General features: G+C 49.1%; 2 protein-coding genes and 1 pseudogene across 4 annotated transcripts in view; 2 read left to right on the top strand and 1 right to left on the bottom strand.

The window, feature by feature from the left end:
- The first annotated feature begins 4,670 nt into the window (after window positions 1–4,670).
- LOC104998466 lies at window positions 4,671–6,030 on the top strand (annotated as a pseudogene). Its single transcript, XR_826466.1, has one exon. The product of XR_826466.1 is annotated as a 60S ribosomal protein L12 pseudogene (transcript).
- SYS1 (Sys1 golgi trafficking protein) overlaps window positions 5,945–17,546 on the bottom strand; it is a 17,051-nt gene continuing 5,449 nt past the window's right edge. Inside the window, exons 4-5 of one of the 2 annotated variants that reach the window (XR_826468.1) lie at window positions 6,560–7,076; window positions 5,945–6,033 (exon numbers count right to left, since the gene is read on the bottom strand). Coding sequence is in view for 1 of the 2 variants with exons in the window: in XM_010853655.1 (XP_010851957.1) it covers window position 9,495 (1 nt within the window). In the remaining variant the exon portion in view is untranslated. Of the gene's footprint in view, window positions 6,034–6,559; window positions 7,077–8,336; window positions 9,496–17,546 lie in introns of those variants that run through there. The other variant, XM_010853655.1, reaches the window with a different exon arrangement.
- Window positions 9,506–12,287, top strand: TP53TG5 (TP53 target 5). Its single transcript, XM_010853628.1, has 3 exons — window positions 9,506–9,769; window positions 9,972–10,102; window positions 11,760–12,287. Exons 1-3 carry the CDS (start codon window positions 9,695–9,697, stop codon window positions 12,247–12,249), a joined length of 696 nt encoding a protein of 231 aa, XP_010851930.1. The 5' UTR covers window positions 9,506–9,694; the 3' UTR covers window positions 12,250–12,287.

Below are 17,546 nucleotides of genomic sequence, written 5' to 3'. Positions count from 1 at the left end.
GGAAACAGTGGAAACAGCGTCAGACTTTATTTTGGGGGGCTCCAAAATCACTGCAGATGGTGACTGCAGCCATGAAATTAAAAGACGCTTACTCCTTGGAAGGAAAGTTATGACCAACCTAGATAGCATATTCAAAAGCAGAGACATTACTTTGCCAACAAAGGTCCGTCTAGTCAAGGCTATGGTTTTTCCAGTGGTCATGTATGTATGTGAGAGTTGGACTGTGAAGAAAGCTGAGCACCAAAGAACTGGTGCTTTTGAACTGTGGTGTTGGAGAAGGCTCTTGAGAGTCCCTTGGACTGCAAGGAGATCCAACCAGTCCATTCTAAAGGAGATCGGTCCTGGGTGTTCTTTGGAAGGAATGATGCTAAAGCTGAAACTCCAGTACTTTGGCCACCTCATGCAAAAAGTTGACTCACTGACCCTGATTCTGGGAGGGATTGCGGGCAGGAGGAGAAGGGGACAACAGAGGATGAGATGGCATCACCGACTGGATGGACATGAGTTTGAGTGAACTCCCGGGAGTTGGTGATGGACAGGGAGGCCTGGCGTGCAATTCATGGGGTCGCAAAGAGTCAGACACGACTGAGCGACTGAACTGAACTGAACTGAAGCCTTTCTCTTAGGCTTCTGCTGAATTGGCTAACAGTCAACACCCTTGAGCTTTCTGGGATTCCTCTTGCTTGATTCAGAGGATCTGTGAGGCACACCCATCATTTCTTTTGAGGTCTTTTATCTGACTGAAGACTACTCTGCTGCATTGTCTGAAATCTTCCTGAGATGCACACAAAAGATTTGATAGTTACATTCTCACTTTCCTTTGGACCATGTTTTTCTGGTGCTGCTCTAGATTTGAGCTTTGCTGGGAAACCACTCTTTAACTTTACTATCATTTGCCAGGTAGAGGGGCTGAGAATTTTCAACCACAAAGTCCTGGCTCCTTCATATTTAACAGTTCTCCCTTTTAGCTCAGGATTTCTCAACCTCAGCACTATTGACATCTCAAGCAGGATAATTCTTTTTATTTATTTACTGGTTGCATGGGGTCTTCATTGCTTCATGCAGGCTTTCTCTAATTGCAGTGAGTAGGGGATACTCTCTAGTTACAGTGCACGAGCTTCTCCTTGCCATGGCTTCTCTTGTTTTGGAGCATGAACTCTAGACGTGTGGGCTTCGGTAGCTGCAGCACACTGGCTCAGTAGCTGCGGCTCCCTGGCTCTAGAACTCAGGCTCAGTAGTTGTGGTCCATGGGCTTAGTTGCTTCATGCAGAATCTTCCCAGACCAGGGATGGAACTCATGTCCCCTGCATTGGTGGTGCAGTCTTGTCCCTTGTACCACCAGGGAAGTCCCAGGAGGGAGGAGGTGGTGTTGAGAGGGGTTTTTCCATTACAGAACATTCAGCAGCCTCCCCAGCCCCTACTAACTAGATGCCAGTGGCAACCTCTCCAGGTCTGACAACCAGAAATGTCTCCAGACATTGGCAAAGGTCTCTCCAGGAGGCAACATCACGTGCTCACTTGAGAACTGCTGCCATTTCCCTACCACCTCGTGTGTTTAAACAGCAAGAAGACACCGAGTTGCACCTTTAACACATGATTTGGAAATATCCTTAGCCAGATCCCAGCTCATTAAGCACATTTTCTGCCTTCCACTTTACCCTGCATGCGGCCAATAAAAGACCCCTGTGCCTCAATGGAGAGCCAGCACAGTCAAATAAATACAAGAAAGCAGATCAATCTTAAGAGTTCTCATCACAAGGGGAAAAAAGGTTTTTGTTTTTTTTTTTAAGGTAAACAGATGTGGGAAGAAAATATCTGCAAATCACACATCTTACAAAGGGACTCATCTAGTCTGTATAAGAATGCTCAAAACTCAACAGTGAAAAAACAAACAATCCAGTTGAAAATGAGCAGATGTGAACATACATTTCACCACAGAGCATACAGAGATGGCAAATAAACACAGTAAAGTATGCTCCTCATCAATAGCCAGTAGGGAAATGTAAGTTAAAAGCACCGTGCATCCATTTTATGCCAGCTAATTAAAAGTTAGTGACCATACTAGAAGCAGGTCAGGATGCAGAGAAGCTAGACCCTTCAAACCTTGCTGATGGGAATGTAAAATGATACAGTCCCTCTGGAAAATAGATTGGCGGTTCCTTAGAAAAACTAAACACGTACTTACCATATGATCTAGCAATCATCCTCCTTGACATTTATTACAGAGACATTAAACTATGTCCCTGTAAAACCTGTACATGAGTGCTCCTGCCAGCCTTATTTGTAACAGCCCTACATGAGAAACAACCCAAATGTTCTTCAGTGGGTGAATGGTTAAACAAATCACGGCACATCCATACCATGGAATAATACTCAGCCAAAAAGGAACAAATTATTGATACCCACAACAACTGGATGGGTATCAAAGCATTCTTTTGAGTGAGTGGGGGGAAGCACCAGGTTTGAAATGGTACATATTGTATGATTCCATTTATACAGTATAACACTGTTGAAATAACAAAAATATATAAATGGAGATGGGTTGCCAGGGGTTAGGGGTCAGAGGAAAGAGGGTGTGGACATGGCTATAAACAGCATTCGCGAGCCTGGGATGATGGAACACTTCTGTATCTTGATCGTGGTTACATGGATCTACAAGTGGTTCTGACATTGGAATATAGTTATGCAAGATGTTACCCTTCGGGGGCGGGGACTGAGAGAACGAGATACAGGACCTCTATTACATTTTTTTGGAATTTTCTGTGAATCTGTAATGATTTTTAATTTATAAAAGGAACTGTTACACCTGCAACAACTTGGATGGATCTCCACAGCATTATCCTGAATGAAAAAAAGTCCATCTCGAAAGGTTACATACTGTGGGGTCCTTACTCACATAACATTCTTGAAACAATAAAACTGCAGAAGTGGAGAATGATCTGTGATTTTCTAGGGATTAGGGACGGGACTGTGGGGAGAGGGGCAGATAACACAAGAGAGATGATCACGGTAATGGAACACACAAACACAAATGAGTGCAGGAAGAGCTGAGCAAGCCTGGGTTAGGTCTGTCTACTGTATTTACATCAATTTCCTGGCTGTGATAGTGCACTGATATACCCAACATGTGTCAATCGCAAATGCATTGTGTTAAGTGAATGAATTCTATTCAAAAGTCTATAAGCTATAGGACTCCATTTATATAATGTTCTGGAAAAGGTAAAGCTATAGGGACTGAAAATACATCCGCTGCTTCCAGGGTTGTGGGTGGGACAAGGAGTTAACTACAAATAGATTACACGAGAGAACTTAGGGAGGTTATGAAACCATTCTACACGTTGACTGTGGTGTTTGTACAATAACATGCACTTACCATAGAACTGCACACTAAAAAGGGTGCATTTCACCATATATAGGTACTTCCCTGGTGTCTCAGACAGTAAAGAATCTGCCTGCAATGCAGGAGATCTGGGTGGGGAAGATTCCCTGGAGAAGGGAATGGCTACCCACTCCAGTATTCTTGCCTGGAGGATTCCATGGACAGAGGAGCCTGGCAGGTTACAGTCCGTGAGGTCGCAAAGAGTCGGATACAACTGAGTGACTCACACACATTGTGAAACAAAACCACCACAAAAGAGAGGAGATCCACAACCACTGGTACAGCTATTGTAGAAAGAAAGGAGGAGAGAAGGAAAGAGAGGGAGGGAGGGAGGGAGGGAGGAAGAAAAGGAAGGAAGAATAGAAAAATAACAACTGTGGGTGAGGATGTGGTGAGACTGAAATGTCGGTGGGAATGTAAAATAGCGCAGCCACGATAGAAAACGGTATGGTGGGGCCTCAAGAAATTAAAATTAGAATTACCATATGGTCCATCAATTCTACTTGTGAGTTTATATTCGTTCATAGCAGCATTATTCACGGAAGCCGAAAAGGTGGACGCAACCCACGTGCCCACCAATGGATGAGCAGATAAAATACGGTCGATACTTACAAGAGGACAGTATCCAGCCCTAAAGGAAGGGAATTCTGGCACAAGCTGAACCTTGAGGACATTGTGCTGAATGCAATAAACCATCACAGCAAGACACAGAGTGTGTGATTCCATTCACATGAGGTACCTGGAGCAGTCAAATTCACAGAGACAGAAAGTAGAATGGTGGTTGCTGGGGTTGAGGGGGCTGGGGAATGGGGAGCTGTCGTTTAACGGGTATTGAGTTTCCATTTGGGAGGATGAAAAGAGTTTGGGAGACGGATGGTGGTGATGTTGCATAATAATGTGAAAGTACGGGACACTACTGAACTGCCCACTTAAAATGATCAATGGTCAATGTTATGTGTATTTTACCACAACTAAGAGAAAAAAGAGAGTGGTGGTTTCTCACTCAAGTGCCTTGGATGTGATCCAGAAGGCTGACCAGCTGCGTGTCCTTGGGTATCGCTCTGCCCATAAATGGTTTTTACTGTGCTAATGGAAGAGATGAACAAGACTGAATAGGGGGTTGCTGCTTTAGGAGCCGTTGTTGGGGTACGACGTCTGGTCACAGAGAAAAACTCCTGCCCCCCTGGGGATGCATCCAAGCTTCTGAAGGGAGGAAAGGGAGTGACGGTGTGAAAAGAACCGGCTGGAACAGAATGCGGAGGCGGCCGGGCCAGCCGCCAGGGCCCACTCAAGCCCCGTCGCCTGGGAACACTCCCAAGGCCCTGACCCTCAGGACCAGCTCCAAGCCTCTCAGCCTGTGATGGAGCCTGTCTGGCTCACTCCCCCGGGTTTGGCCACCGTCACTCTGGGTTCCTACCTTCTATTCCAGCACGTACCCCACTTCATAGTTCTCTCCCACACCTGTAATTTGAAAATCCAGGAGCCCCACAGCCTTTTGCCTGGCAACCCTATTCTTCCTTTGTTATCTGTCACCATCTCTACGAAGACTTCCCTGCCCTCCCCACGCTGCTCCTTAGGGTTCCAGCAGTCTGCTCACCATCACCCTTATCATAGAGAACGCTGTTTATTTTCATTTTTTCACAAAATACTTAGTGGGTACCTCTTGTCAGCCAGGCACTCTTCTAAGGCTCTGGGGGGTTAGCAATAGAGAACAGCCCCAAATCCCTACCCTTGAGGAGCCCATGTTCTGGAGGGACCACACCCCGGGCTCAGAGGACAGTGCACAGCAGGGCCCCAGCTGTTGTGCCGAGGTGGCAGGTGCAGATGATCCTGATGCAGCCCAGCAGAGCCCAGCAGAGTCCAGGAAGAGCTGAGATCATGCTGACAGGGAGAGGGAAGCCCGAGCAGGCGGAGGAGCCGGGAGAGGACTGAGGCAGACAGAGGGAGAGGTGGGGTGTTCGCCTTGCCTTCTCTCCAAAGTCACCTCCTTGGGTCTTTTCTGGCCCACAGCATCCTTTTTTGTTTTTACCACCCACTCATCTCCGCTCTAATGAGAAAGGGCATGGACATATAAGAAGCTGTGCAGCTTTCAGCTCAGAGGAGGCAAAGGCGCAACTTTCTTCAATCGTCCCAAATCCGGGTTCACCAGCTGCCTTCACCATGCCACCAACGTTTGACCTCAACGAGATCAAAGTCGTGTACCTTTTGCACTGGTGCACCAGTGGGAAAGTCAGTGCCGTGTCTGCCCTGGCCCCCAAGATTGGCTCCCTGGGTCTGTCTCCAAAAACGGTGATGTCATCACCAAGGCAACTGGTGATTGGAAGGGTCCGAGTATTACAGTGAAACTGACCATTCAGAACAGACAGGCCCAGATTAAGGTGGTACCTTCTGCTTCTGTCCTGATCATCAAAGCCCTCAAGGAACCACCAAGAGACAGAAAGAAGCAGCAAAACATTAAGCACAGTGGAACCATCACTTTTGATGAGATCGTCAACACTGCCCAGCAGATGCAGCATCAGTCTCTAGCTAGAGAACTCTCTGGAACCATTAAAGAGATCACCCAGCCTGTGGGCTGCAATGTTGATGGCCGCCACCCTCATGACATCATAGATGGCATCAACAGTGGTGCTGTGGAGTGCCCAGCTAGTTAAGAACTGCGAAGAAAAAGAAAAATAAAAGATTATTTGACAACCAAAAAAAAAAAAAACAAGAAGCTGTGCAGTAGTCTGGTCTTGATCCACCTCCCCTAAAAGGCAGAGGTGAGCACCCCACATGAATGCACACCCCTCCATCTGGGTGTGGTGTGGATTTGGTTCCCACACTTGCTGGGTATCAAACTGGCCGACTAAGTGGGTGGTGAGGGAGAAGCTGTATGTCACAAGCTTTTCCGATTATTCAGACACAGCCAGGTGGGCAGATTACTCAGAGCAGCCTGAGTTGTTCCAATCTCCCACGATCTGGCCCAGCCCCTCACCAGGACTTTCTCTGTCCTCACCTTCTGCCACTACCTCTCCCCACTTCCCTCACCTCCTCCGGGTCTCTCCTCACATCTCATCTTGTCAGTGAAAGGGTCCTATTCCATTCTTCTTTAAAAGGCTTTTTATTTTATATTGCAGTATAGACGATTAACAATGCTGTGATAGTTTCAGGTGGACAGCGAAGGGACTCAGCCATACATACACATGTACCCATTCTCCTCCGAACTTCCTCCCATCCAGGCTGCCACGGAACACTGAGCAGAGTTCCCTGGGCTGTGCAGCACTGTTGGTCATCCATTTCAAATACAGCAGTGTTCATCCTTTCCGTTGCGTTGGGTCTTCGTTGCTGCACCGGCATTTCTCTAGTGGCGGTGAGTTTTCTACTTGCGGTGCGCAAGCTTCTCATTGCAGTGGCTTCTCTTGGGAAGCATGGGCTCCAGGGCATGCAGGCTTCAGTAGTTGTGGCTCACAGGCTCTAGAGCACAGGCAAAGTAGTTGCGCTGCATGGGCTTAAATACTCTGAGGCACGTGGGATCTTCCCAGGTCAGGGATCGAACCCATGTCGCCTGCATTGGCTGGCAGATGCTTCACCACTGAGCCACCAGCGAAGCCCCATCCCTTTTAATACAGCAAACTTTCCACCTTTGTTCTCCATTTCCCGTCCACCTTGTTTACTTCTCTCCACACACTTCTTTCCATCTAACATTAACAGGAGCAGGCTGTTAACAGAGGCATATGACATTTTTAGGAACTCAACTGGCTGGTCGTTATGCAACATGATCATTAAAACTTAAACCATACCAACTTCATTGAGTTAATGATATTAAAAACAAAGGTGGAAAGTGCTCAAACTCAACACGTCCTAATTTCTTACTACCTTTTGCTACTATCTATGATCTTGGGAATCTTTACAACTGTAGAAATACGGTAGAAATATGTAATATATAACAGAGGTGACTGCCTTTCTGTTCAAATCTGCATTCAGTGACATCATGCTGGCAGGCTGAAGTATTTACACCACAGAAATAAGGAAATGTGACAAGTCAGGCTTTGGTTTATTGTCCTGCTGATTGTCTAGGCCAGGAGATGGTCCTGGACCAAATCCGGCCCACTATTGTTGTAAATAAATTTTACTACAACACAGTCAGGCCCACTCTTTTCCTTATCTGTGGCTGCTTTCACATTCCAAGAGCAGTTGAGCACTTGCAACTACATGGCCTGCAAAATTTAACGTATTCACTATCTTGCTTCTTAAAGAAGAAATTGCCAACCTCTGGTCTAGCCTTAACAACACCATCAAGGAAATGTTCATTGGTGGCATTCAGTCACTAAGTTATGTCCGACTCTTTGCGACCCCATGGACTGCAGCACGCCAGGCTTCCCTGTCCTTCGCTATCTCCCTGAGTTTGCTCAAACTCATGTCCAGTGAGTTGGTGATGCCACCCAACCATCTCTTCCTCTGTCACCTCCTTCTCCTCCTGCCTTCAATCTTTTCCCAGCATCAGGGTCATTTCCAATGAGTTGACTTTGTACATCAGGTGGCCAAAGCACATGGAGGAAATGTTAATAATGTAAATGTGTCCTGTCTATAGCTGTTACAGACAGATCTCATGTTATTTCACTTTACTGCACTTCACAGAGAGTGAGGTTTTTACAAACTGAAGGTTTGTGGAAACCCTGTGTTCAGCAAGTCTGTCAGCGCCATTTTTCCAACGGCATTTGCTCACTTCATGTCTCTGTGTCTCATTTTGGTAATTTTTGCAATATTCCAAACCTTTTCACTACCCTACTTGTTATGATGACTTGCGATCTTTGATGTTACTCTTACAACTCACTGAAGGCTCAGATGATGATAAGGGTTTTTTATGAATTAAGTATTTTTAAATTAAGGTATGCACATTTTTTAGACATAATGCTATTATTGCACATTTAATAGACTACAGTATAGTGTAACTTTTATATACACTGGGAAACCAAAAGACTCTGGTAATTCACTTTATTGCAGTGGTCTGGAATTGAACCCTCCATATCTCTGAGGTACGCCTATACATTGTAAATAGCCACACACACCCAAAAAATGCTGAACAAATATACTCCCAGTATTTGAAAACAGTGACAGTAAGTAAGTCGATCAGATCACTGAGAAATGAATTCCAACATCTTTGTTCCTCCACTTTTTCACTTTCTTCTTACTCTTTAATATGAATGAAAACATCAACATTCATGTTGGAATGACACCTGTTCATCAATTACAACCATAGGTTGACTATGGATGCAAGAGTTAGGCAAAATTTGAGAAAAGTATACTGCAAGAGCAAACCGGCCCTACGGGATTCACAACAGAGTATTTGTAGAATTTTATTATTTTAGGTTTCTTTCAGTAAAATTCATGATAAACACACATTCACACACACATATACATACTTGGTTTCAGACAGCCCATTACTGAATCTTTACAAGAACACATACTGTCTCTTCTCCACTAGAATGTAAGTTCCTTGATGGCAGAATTTTTTTTTTTTATTCCAGCACTTAGAACACACCAGACACACAGCAGATGCACACGAACAAACATGTATGACGTGAATGAACAGATGAGCACAGTTGGGAACCAGGTTTCATGGGCTGATTGTCAGACCTTATGTTTCCAGCTCTACCATTCTCCAGCTATGTTGGCCTTGAGTAAATTATTTATTTGAACCCTGGTTTTTTCATTAAAAAATGTGTGTGGGGGACTCTTCCTACCTTGCAGGGAAATAGTGACAGTGTAGTCTCTGCCTGGCGCCTCCTAGGCACCTGCGCAGCAGGAGTCACCTTCTCACCCTCCACCCCTGCCACACGCACACTCCTTGGAGACCTGCCACTGTCACACATTTCAGTGATGTCACAGCCCCCCTCCCTGGGAGCACCAGCACAAGCATCCTGATGCCCAGCCTGAGTGTGGGGGCGGACAGGGCGCAGGCAGGGCCAGGTACCAGTCTTGTGCCATCTGTCCAATATGTGCCACAGCTCCAGCGTGCGTCCACCGACAAAGAAGAGGCCCAAGAATAAGGTGGTTTCCAAGGTTGGATTTAGGACTGGATCTAGTGGAGGTCTCAACAAAGCATCCAACCACGCCCAGGGTGGGGGTCTTTCCATCTAGGGGGAGGGAGAGAGGTAAAGGGGGGGTCAAGAGAGTTAGAACAGACTCCCCATTTCCACCCCCAAACCAAGGTGACAAAAATCACAGTCTGGGGTTTATCAACCCAAGCCCAGTGGAGAGGCATTACTGGGCGTTCAGGGGGCTCATCCTGTGTTAGCATTTCCCCCCACCCTGCTCCTTCCCTCTCTCTGTCAGATGCAAGCTAAGGAACCAGAGGACAAGATACATCAGCCTGTCAGCAAAGTAATCGCGCGGAACCGACTTAAAATGGTGAGATGCCACATTTGGGTGCCCACTAAAGAGAGCCTGAGCCCCCACACTGTGCTGCTCGGGGCTGTCACGGGTGACCCGGAAGGAGTCAACCGGCCTCACCATGAGCTGAGCTGAGCCAAACTCCAGGTGGGGGTTGGGAGGCTATCCCAAGAAAGCTGAAGCTTCCTTTTTTTTTTTCCTGTCTCTTCATCCCTGGCAGGTATTAAAACACTTGTCACTCTTGAAGCTGCTCAAAAGCTCAAACCCTCGGATCCAAGAACTGTATAACCTGGCCAGAAGGTGTTGGAATTCACTGCTCAGGGTTCCAAAGATCCTGGGGATCTCCTCTGGGTGAGCTTGGCCCACCCATGGCCCCCATCATGGGCCCAATAGCTGTCTTTACTAGGAACAGGCGCTGTGCTAAAGAGTTTAGAAACCCGCATTTTGACAAGGCTCTGGGAGAAAGGGAGCCATTTAGTAGCCCTATTTTAGTGATGGAGAGTTGGGGCTCAAGATATGCTGTAACTTGTTCCATTAACTGAACTGCTAAGTGGCGGAGCTAGGATTTGAAGCTGTTCCCAGCTGAAATCAGAGCTGTTGTCATAAGCATGGTCATAATCATCCAGTCATGGGACTAACTACCATCTGGGGCTCTGAGCAAGCGGGCCCCCTTCCCGCCCCTCCCAATTCATCACCACCCACAGATTCACCCACAGACTAGTCATCCTGCTGAGGCCAAGCTCTCTCCCACTTGACAGCGATGCTAAGAAAGCTGACATTTTTAAGGCACCTGCTAAGGGCTCCCCTGATAGCTCAGTTGGTAAAGAATCTGCCTGCAAGCAGGAGACCTGGGTTCAATCCCTGGGTTGGGAAGATCCCCTGGAGAAGGGAAAGGCTACCCACTCCAGTATTCTGACCTGGAGAATTCCATGGAATAGACCATGGGGTCACAAAGAGTCGGACAGGACTGAGTGCCTTTCACTTTCACTTTTCAAGGGCCAGGTACCCTGCCGAGCATTTTCCCACCTAATCTTCCCCATAAAAACCCTATTAGGTAGACAGAATTATCTCAGTTTTCAGATGAGGGAACTAAGGCTCTGACAGGACACCTTTCTTGCCCCAAATGACACAGACGGTAAGAGGCAGAAGCAAGCCTGAACCCCAGTGTCTCCCCAAAGCCTGTGTTCTCCAAGCCGCCTTCGGCCTTGCAGGACTGTGCTGAGGGTCCTGGGCCTGACACCTGGTGGCCCCCGGCCAGCGGGAGCCGTGACTATCTTCAGTGTTGTCTAACCCTGAGCGTGAGGCCTCTCCCTCCCAACACGTGCTCAGCTAGGACGGGGTGGCCACGTTGCAGGGGACTTCAGTCTGTGACAGATACCCTTTTGGAAAATCTAAGACCTCTGGCAAACTCCACCCCTCTGGTTCCCTCCCTCTAAGTTGACCTCCTCGATACAGGAGATGAGGAAACACTGAGCCCAAAGGGTCAGGACCATCTAGTCCCAGAGTTTTCCAACCCTTTTTAAAGCAGCCAGCCCTAACTGGCCCCAAGCCCCAACTGTGTTGTTGAGAGGAAGCCATGCTGCCCCTTCAGAAGTGAGGTGGGATCGGGGCAGAGGGGGGTCATTGGAGCTACTTTCTAAGATGTCTTGGAACAAGAAAACAATTAAAAAGAAAAAAAAAAAACTGGACCAGTCCACTCTGTCAACTGAAATCCAGAGAGACAGAGCCCTAACCTAGTGGCCGATGCAGGTAATACACGTTTCTAGTGTCCTAACTACTAGCCATTGCCATAGCTTTTCTAGCCTCTCACATCCCTTTTGCCAGTGCTTGTCACCGCATCCCCTGCCCCCAGGCGCAAGGTCTCTGAGTGGTGGAGAAGCTTCTTTCCGGGCTCTCTGTGGCTTTCCTGACTGGCCCCCTGGGCCAGTGGCAGCGCAGCTGTCTCGGGACTAGTGGAGGATCAGAGCCTCGGTCCTATGCTGCTGACCACTGTTCGTCTCCCTGCCAGGCACGATAACGTCTGGGATGAAGTGGAACAAAATAACAAAGAGCTCCAGGAGGAGGCTGGGTGTTCCTACCAGAAACTGGACTCCGAGAAATTAAAGCCCACAGGGGAGCCTGAGGAGTGTGAGGAGTCGAGGCCCAGGGCACAGGAGGCTATGCCACTGAAAGAGGAGCAGATGGAGCCTGAGGCCCCAACGACATCGAGGGTTCACAGCCTGACCACCAGTCCCAGAGCCCAAGCACAGGAGCCACCCACTGGGGACCCCCGAGTCGTCTTCCGGAAGACCCACCAGGACAGAACTCCCATGAAGGATGTGAAGCAGCCAGAAAGAGCGAACCAGCGGGTCTGGTTTGAAGGGCTGCCCACACGAGTCCACCTCCCAGGGCCCCGGGTGATGTGCAGATCCTCCGCCTTGCGCTGGGTCAAGCGCTGCTGCACCCGCTTCTGCTCGGCGTCCCTGGAGACGCCGATGGTCCATCTGTACAAGGTGTGACACCACCGCCACCAGGCCAGGGTGAGACGCGGGCCCCGAGCTGGGCCCAGAGCCAGGGGGCGTAGGGTCCAGAGTCTTGGGGGCTATGGCTGGCGGTGCTGGGAGGCCCGACCTTCCGCCCAGAGAGGGAAGCCCAGAGAGGCAGAAGCCATTGACCAAGGCCATGCAGCAGGTCAGTGGACCTCTCAGGACCCAAGTAGGGGCTCTGGGGAATGAGGACACTGGGAAACGTGGTCCTGAGGCAGGGCATCCATTGCCTAGAGGCCTAGGAGGGACCAAACTGCTGCGGTTCAGAATCTCATTGGGAAATGAGTCCTGGGATTTCCAAATGTCGGGGGAAGAGGGGAGAGGTCAAGTAGGGCTCTGCTGAATCCCATCCCCTCTTCGATCTACACTCTATTTTATTTACTCATGCCTTGAGTAAGACTTGGACTTCCCTGGTGGCTCGACAGTAAAGAATCCCCTGCCAATGCAGGAGACCTGGGTTCGATCCCTGGGTCGGGAGGATCCCCTGGAGGAGGAAATGGCAACCCACTCCAGTATTCTTGCCTGGGAAACACACATAGACAGAGGAGCCTGATGGGCTATGGTCCATGAGGTCGTAAAGAGTCAGACACCACGTAGGGACTAAACTACCACCAGCACCACCACCAGCCACAAAGAGGATTTACTCTGAACAAAAAGTTCCTTAACAAAAGAAATACTTCAGCCCCTTTGCTGAGTTTCCAAGAAAGGAAGAGGGTGAGGGGCCTGGGGGTCCAGCTGAAACGAGGCTGCCCCATCAGCAAAGCCGGCATCTCCAATGGGCCGGGCGGCACAGCGCCCCGGGTCCCCGAGCCCTCTCCCTGGCCTGCAGCGCCCCCTGGGGGTGGTCTTAACTGCCGACTGATGCTGAGGTCTCCGTTCGCAGGTGTGACCTTGGATGGGAGCCCGAGGTGTGCAGAGAGCGCGAGCGGGAGATGGCACGATCATGGACCGGGAGGGAAGGGCGGGAGAATTCCTAAGTCTACAAATAAAATCTCCCATATGCCACTGGCTCTGCCTGTCTTCCTGGGGCTGGACAGGATGGAGGAAAGAGTCTCTCCGACAAGGTAAGGACTGGGGGTGGGGGCGTGAATCACTACTTCAGGGTCATTCCAGTCTGTCCCCAGGTCCCTGACGTCAGTGTAGAACCCGGAACAAAGAAGCCAGTGGGCTGTTCCCCTCCCCCACTCTGCAAGCTGGCCTCCTGAGAGGGGCACTTCATGAAGTCACAGAAGGGGAACGTTTGTTGTGTGCTTCCTGGCTGCCGGGTGCCTCACAATGGCCCTGTGAGGCTAGGAGAGGAGGAAACCACTGCGGCTCCGAGATGGGATGGTCCTGGGAAGTGGCACGGTAAGAGCTCTAAACCAGGTCTCCTGGCTGTTCCTCATTACACCTCCCGAAGGGGAAAAGGTGCAATACCGCCTCCAGCCCATCAAACACGTGCACGGCGCCTGATGTCAGTCGATGTCAGCTGGAAATGTGAACCGTGACCCAGGAGGCCGGGAATTGGTTTTTTGTCTCACTGCTCACATGTGACAGACACAGAACGTCCATCCTCCAACCCCACATCCGGTCGGGTCACCCCCGCTGTTGGTAGGAGCCACAGGGCCGTTAGGGAGAGGAAAACCAAGGGGGCCCAGGCTTTCTCTGAACGAAGACTGTCATCCTCTATCTTCCCCTGGATGCAAGCAGGCGCCCTCTGGGAAGCAGCAGGGCCACGGAGGGGCACAGAGCCTCCAACCCCACCCCCAGGGAGTCAGGGCAATGATGGAGACCCTCAGATTGGGGAGGAGGAAGGACAGGAGAGGCTCCCGCTGAATCCACAGGTTTACATCCCTCCTCCCCACTGGGGCCCAGCACTGTGACTGAGTATCCCTGGGGTGGGCATCAGCGGAAACCAGGCTGCCACAGACAGCCTGGCATGGGACCACTCTGTACCTCACTGTTCCCCACCTGTGGTCACAGGTGCAGAGTTCCCGTCCCGGGCATCCCGCCCCTATCCCTCCACACAACTTCCATTCCTGCAACCCCCACCTCAAGCTATATGCCTGCTCCAGCCTGACTCCTGGGTACTCCCCATTTTGACTCCCTTGCCCAGCATCATCAATCCCATCAACCTCCTACTCAACCTTTCCTCCCAAGTGCCTTCATTCTGTCAAACTTCAAGTAACCTTCTGTCCAGTGAGCTATCAGCGAGCAATCAGTGCAACTCGCTCCCAAATCATACAGCCAACCCCAGGGGCAAGGGGGGATGCACTAATCTTCATTTGAACCCTCCTCCGGGGAGCCCCAAATAGGGGATGAAAAGCCCTGAGCCTAGGGGAGATTGGCAACTTCTGCTTTGCCCAACTGGGAACCAGAGCTGGGCCTGAGCAGCCCATGGGGAGGCCATCGAGTGAGCAGACAGGAGCCTATGTGCCTAGGCTGGTTGGGACCCAGCGTGGCCAGTGTGCTACAGGGGGAGGCAGGATGCAGGGCTCGTGCATGTGAATAACTCCTAGCAGTTCACTCCTTGGAGCCTTATCCCTTCTACCTGCTGGTATTTAGGCTCAGGCAATCTGCCTCCCATGATCCCAGAACCAGGGTCTCTCCACTACCACTCTCCCTTTGTTTAACGACCTCAACCTGAGACTCCTCTTCAGGGTTCAGTTAGATCCTGATTTGGGCAGGATGCTGCAGATGATCTCCAAGATAAAGAAACTGACTATAGGAGAAATGGCCAACCAACAGTTAACTAGGGGAAAATGTTAAGTGTTTAAATTTTTAACAAGTCACATGATCTCTCAGAGCCTATTTCATCTGTTTATAAAAAGAGGGATACTAAGAGCCATTCCAGAGGGCTCTGAGCAAATCAGGCTTGATGTAGCTGAAATTAGCTTGCGGGATGTTGAACGTTTGGCCTTTTTTTCCATGCCTCCTTCCATAATAAAGCCCCAAGGCCAGTACTGGCCCTGTTTCTCACTTATGGGCAGTTGGCTAACTGCCCACCTTTAGGGAACCAGCTGCTTGTTTAAAAAGCCAACCTTATGTTCAAGTTCACAACCTTTTGCTAAAATAGCATCTGGATCCTGGAGGCTGCCCCTCTCCCAGTGTGGGCCATGAACTATTTAAACATAATTGGAATATGAAATGCGGACGAGGTTGCTGAGGCAGACAGGCCTGGCTTCCTATCAGCTGTTTGATGCTGAGGAAAGCTGTTTATTCCTAAACCTCAGTTTCATTGTCTGCATAATGGGGAAAACAATGGTGCCGACGTCACTGGATTAAGTTAGAAACGTGTCACTTTATAGCACGTGGCACATAGGAGCTCAATACTTTGTTGCTGTACTTACGTTATGGGCACAGGCCTGTCCCCCGTCTACAGCCAAGGCTCCAAATAAAGGGGTCTCCTCTGTAAAATGGGGATGGGGTCGTGGTGTCTTAATCCTAACTGCTTAGATTCATGAATCACTTCTTACATATCAGACACAGTGCTTTACATATGACATCTCACTGAACCCTCACAAAAAGCCAGGGAAGTTCAACCCAGGGAAGGTTAAGTAGCTTGTCCAAGGTCTCACAGCTAGCAGTGGAACTCCAGGACTTAACCGGGCATTCCATGGCCGCTCTCTAGAGCCTTCTAACATCGGGCCCCCTAGAATTCTCCCTGGCTTGGCCAGGTAGGCAGGATGAGGATTAAAGCTCTCAGCTCTCTATACCCCCTTGTCTCAGTACTGTTTCATCACCCTTTGCTACTTTCCTACAGAAAACCTCAAACAAGACAGCAGCTTTTTTAAAAAACTACATATGTGCTTTTAATTTGGCTGAGCCAGGGCTGTTACAGCATGTGGGATCTAGTTCCTCCACCGAGGACCAAACCTGTGCCCCCTGCCTTTGCAGCATGGAGTCTTAGCCACTGAACCACCAGGGAAGTCCTCCAAGGCAGCAGCGTTTAATTCCCCCTCCACAAGGCCGCTCTCTTTCGGGCCCAAAATTGGCACCTAAGGCTCTGTGGTCCCTGGGCTAAGTGCTAACTGCCCTCTGGGAATGCCAGGAGGAAGCTACCCTGATCTGGGGAGTCACTGAAGAGAGTGTTAAGACTCACCTTCCAGGGGAAGTTAACCTGCTTTAATTGTCCCTCCCATAAGACTCAAGGGGACCTGGAGCTTCCCACCACCCCCACCCCCGGTGCCATTCTGGCCCCCGTTTGGCTCTGATTTGGACAGGCCCGCCTAGAACTAGGGGTTAGAGGCATTCTCTGAGTTAGACATCCCTTTCTCCCTTACCATCCTCCCTTCAGGTCATAAATTAGTCTGAGTACCAGCTATGTCCTAGTTCCCACTTCTCTCTCCAAATAGCTGGAGTTGAGTAGTGAACGGGAAGAATAGGGTGTCTAGCCATCACACTCCTACAAAGTCAAGAGCTACACCAACTCAGTGCGGGGGTGGAGGTAACTTTCTGATCTCGGTATTCTTCTTTATCCTTTGGAAATAAAATCATTGCAGACATCCTCATGTTCACTTGAAAATCTGTGGCCATGTTTAATGTACTGCCTATTAGTTTTTCTTGGAAAACAAGTAATATTTACAATGCTTTTTACATCCTTAGTATTTACAACAATACAGTAGGATGAGAAAGTACGATTACAAAGTACAGATGGTTTAACCAATAAGAATGTAACCATTCTTGACTATTAATGTCTTCAAAATGAGTTTACTAATTTCATTACTGAAACCCAAATCCTCGCCTGCCAGCTCCTAATGTAACCTTGGGCAAGTTCCTTACAGTTTCCTCACCTGTAAGACACAGATGGTTTTCCTACTTCTTTTTTTCGGTTGCACCAAGCAGCATATGGGACCCTAGTTCCCCAACCAGGGATCAAACCCGTGCCCTCTGCACTGAGACTGTGGAGTCTTAACCACTGGACCACCAGGGAGAGTCCCAATACTTCCTGCTTGTGAAGACTGTTGGGAAGATTAAGTGAGCAAGGAGACGTACAGCACTTAGTCCACTGTTGGACATCTCTTGTACTCAGTGGATGCTATTTCTTCCTCTCTGGAATTTGCCTCTAGACACTGCTTTGTCACTTTAGAATTCACCAACATCTCAGTAAAGTAGCAGCTTAGTCATTATATTATTAAAAAAAAAAAAAAAACACGTTGGCTCCCCTGACTTTTGGCAGTTTCCAAAAAAGATCCAACTGACACTCTGGGGGCAGAGGCCCATCATCAGAGAAGACATGCAGCAGGGTGTCACGAGCCCTTGTGGGAAAGTCCCAAAGAGGTGCGCCACCA

Source organism: Bison bison, unplaced genomic scaffold (assembly GCF_000754665.1).
Source record: "Bison bison bison isolate TAMUID 2011002044 unplaced genomic scaffold, Bison_UMD1.0 scf7180017853184, whole genome shotgun sequence".
NCBI lineage: Eukaryota > Metazoa > Chordata > Mammalia > Artiodactyla > Bovidae > Bison > Bison bison.
The sequence above is the reverse complement of the archived record's forward strand: the minus strand, read 5'-3'. Positions and strand labels throughout refer to the sequence as shown.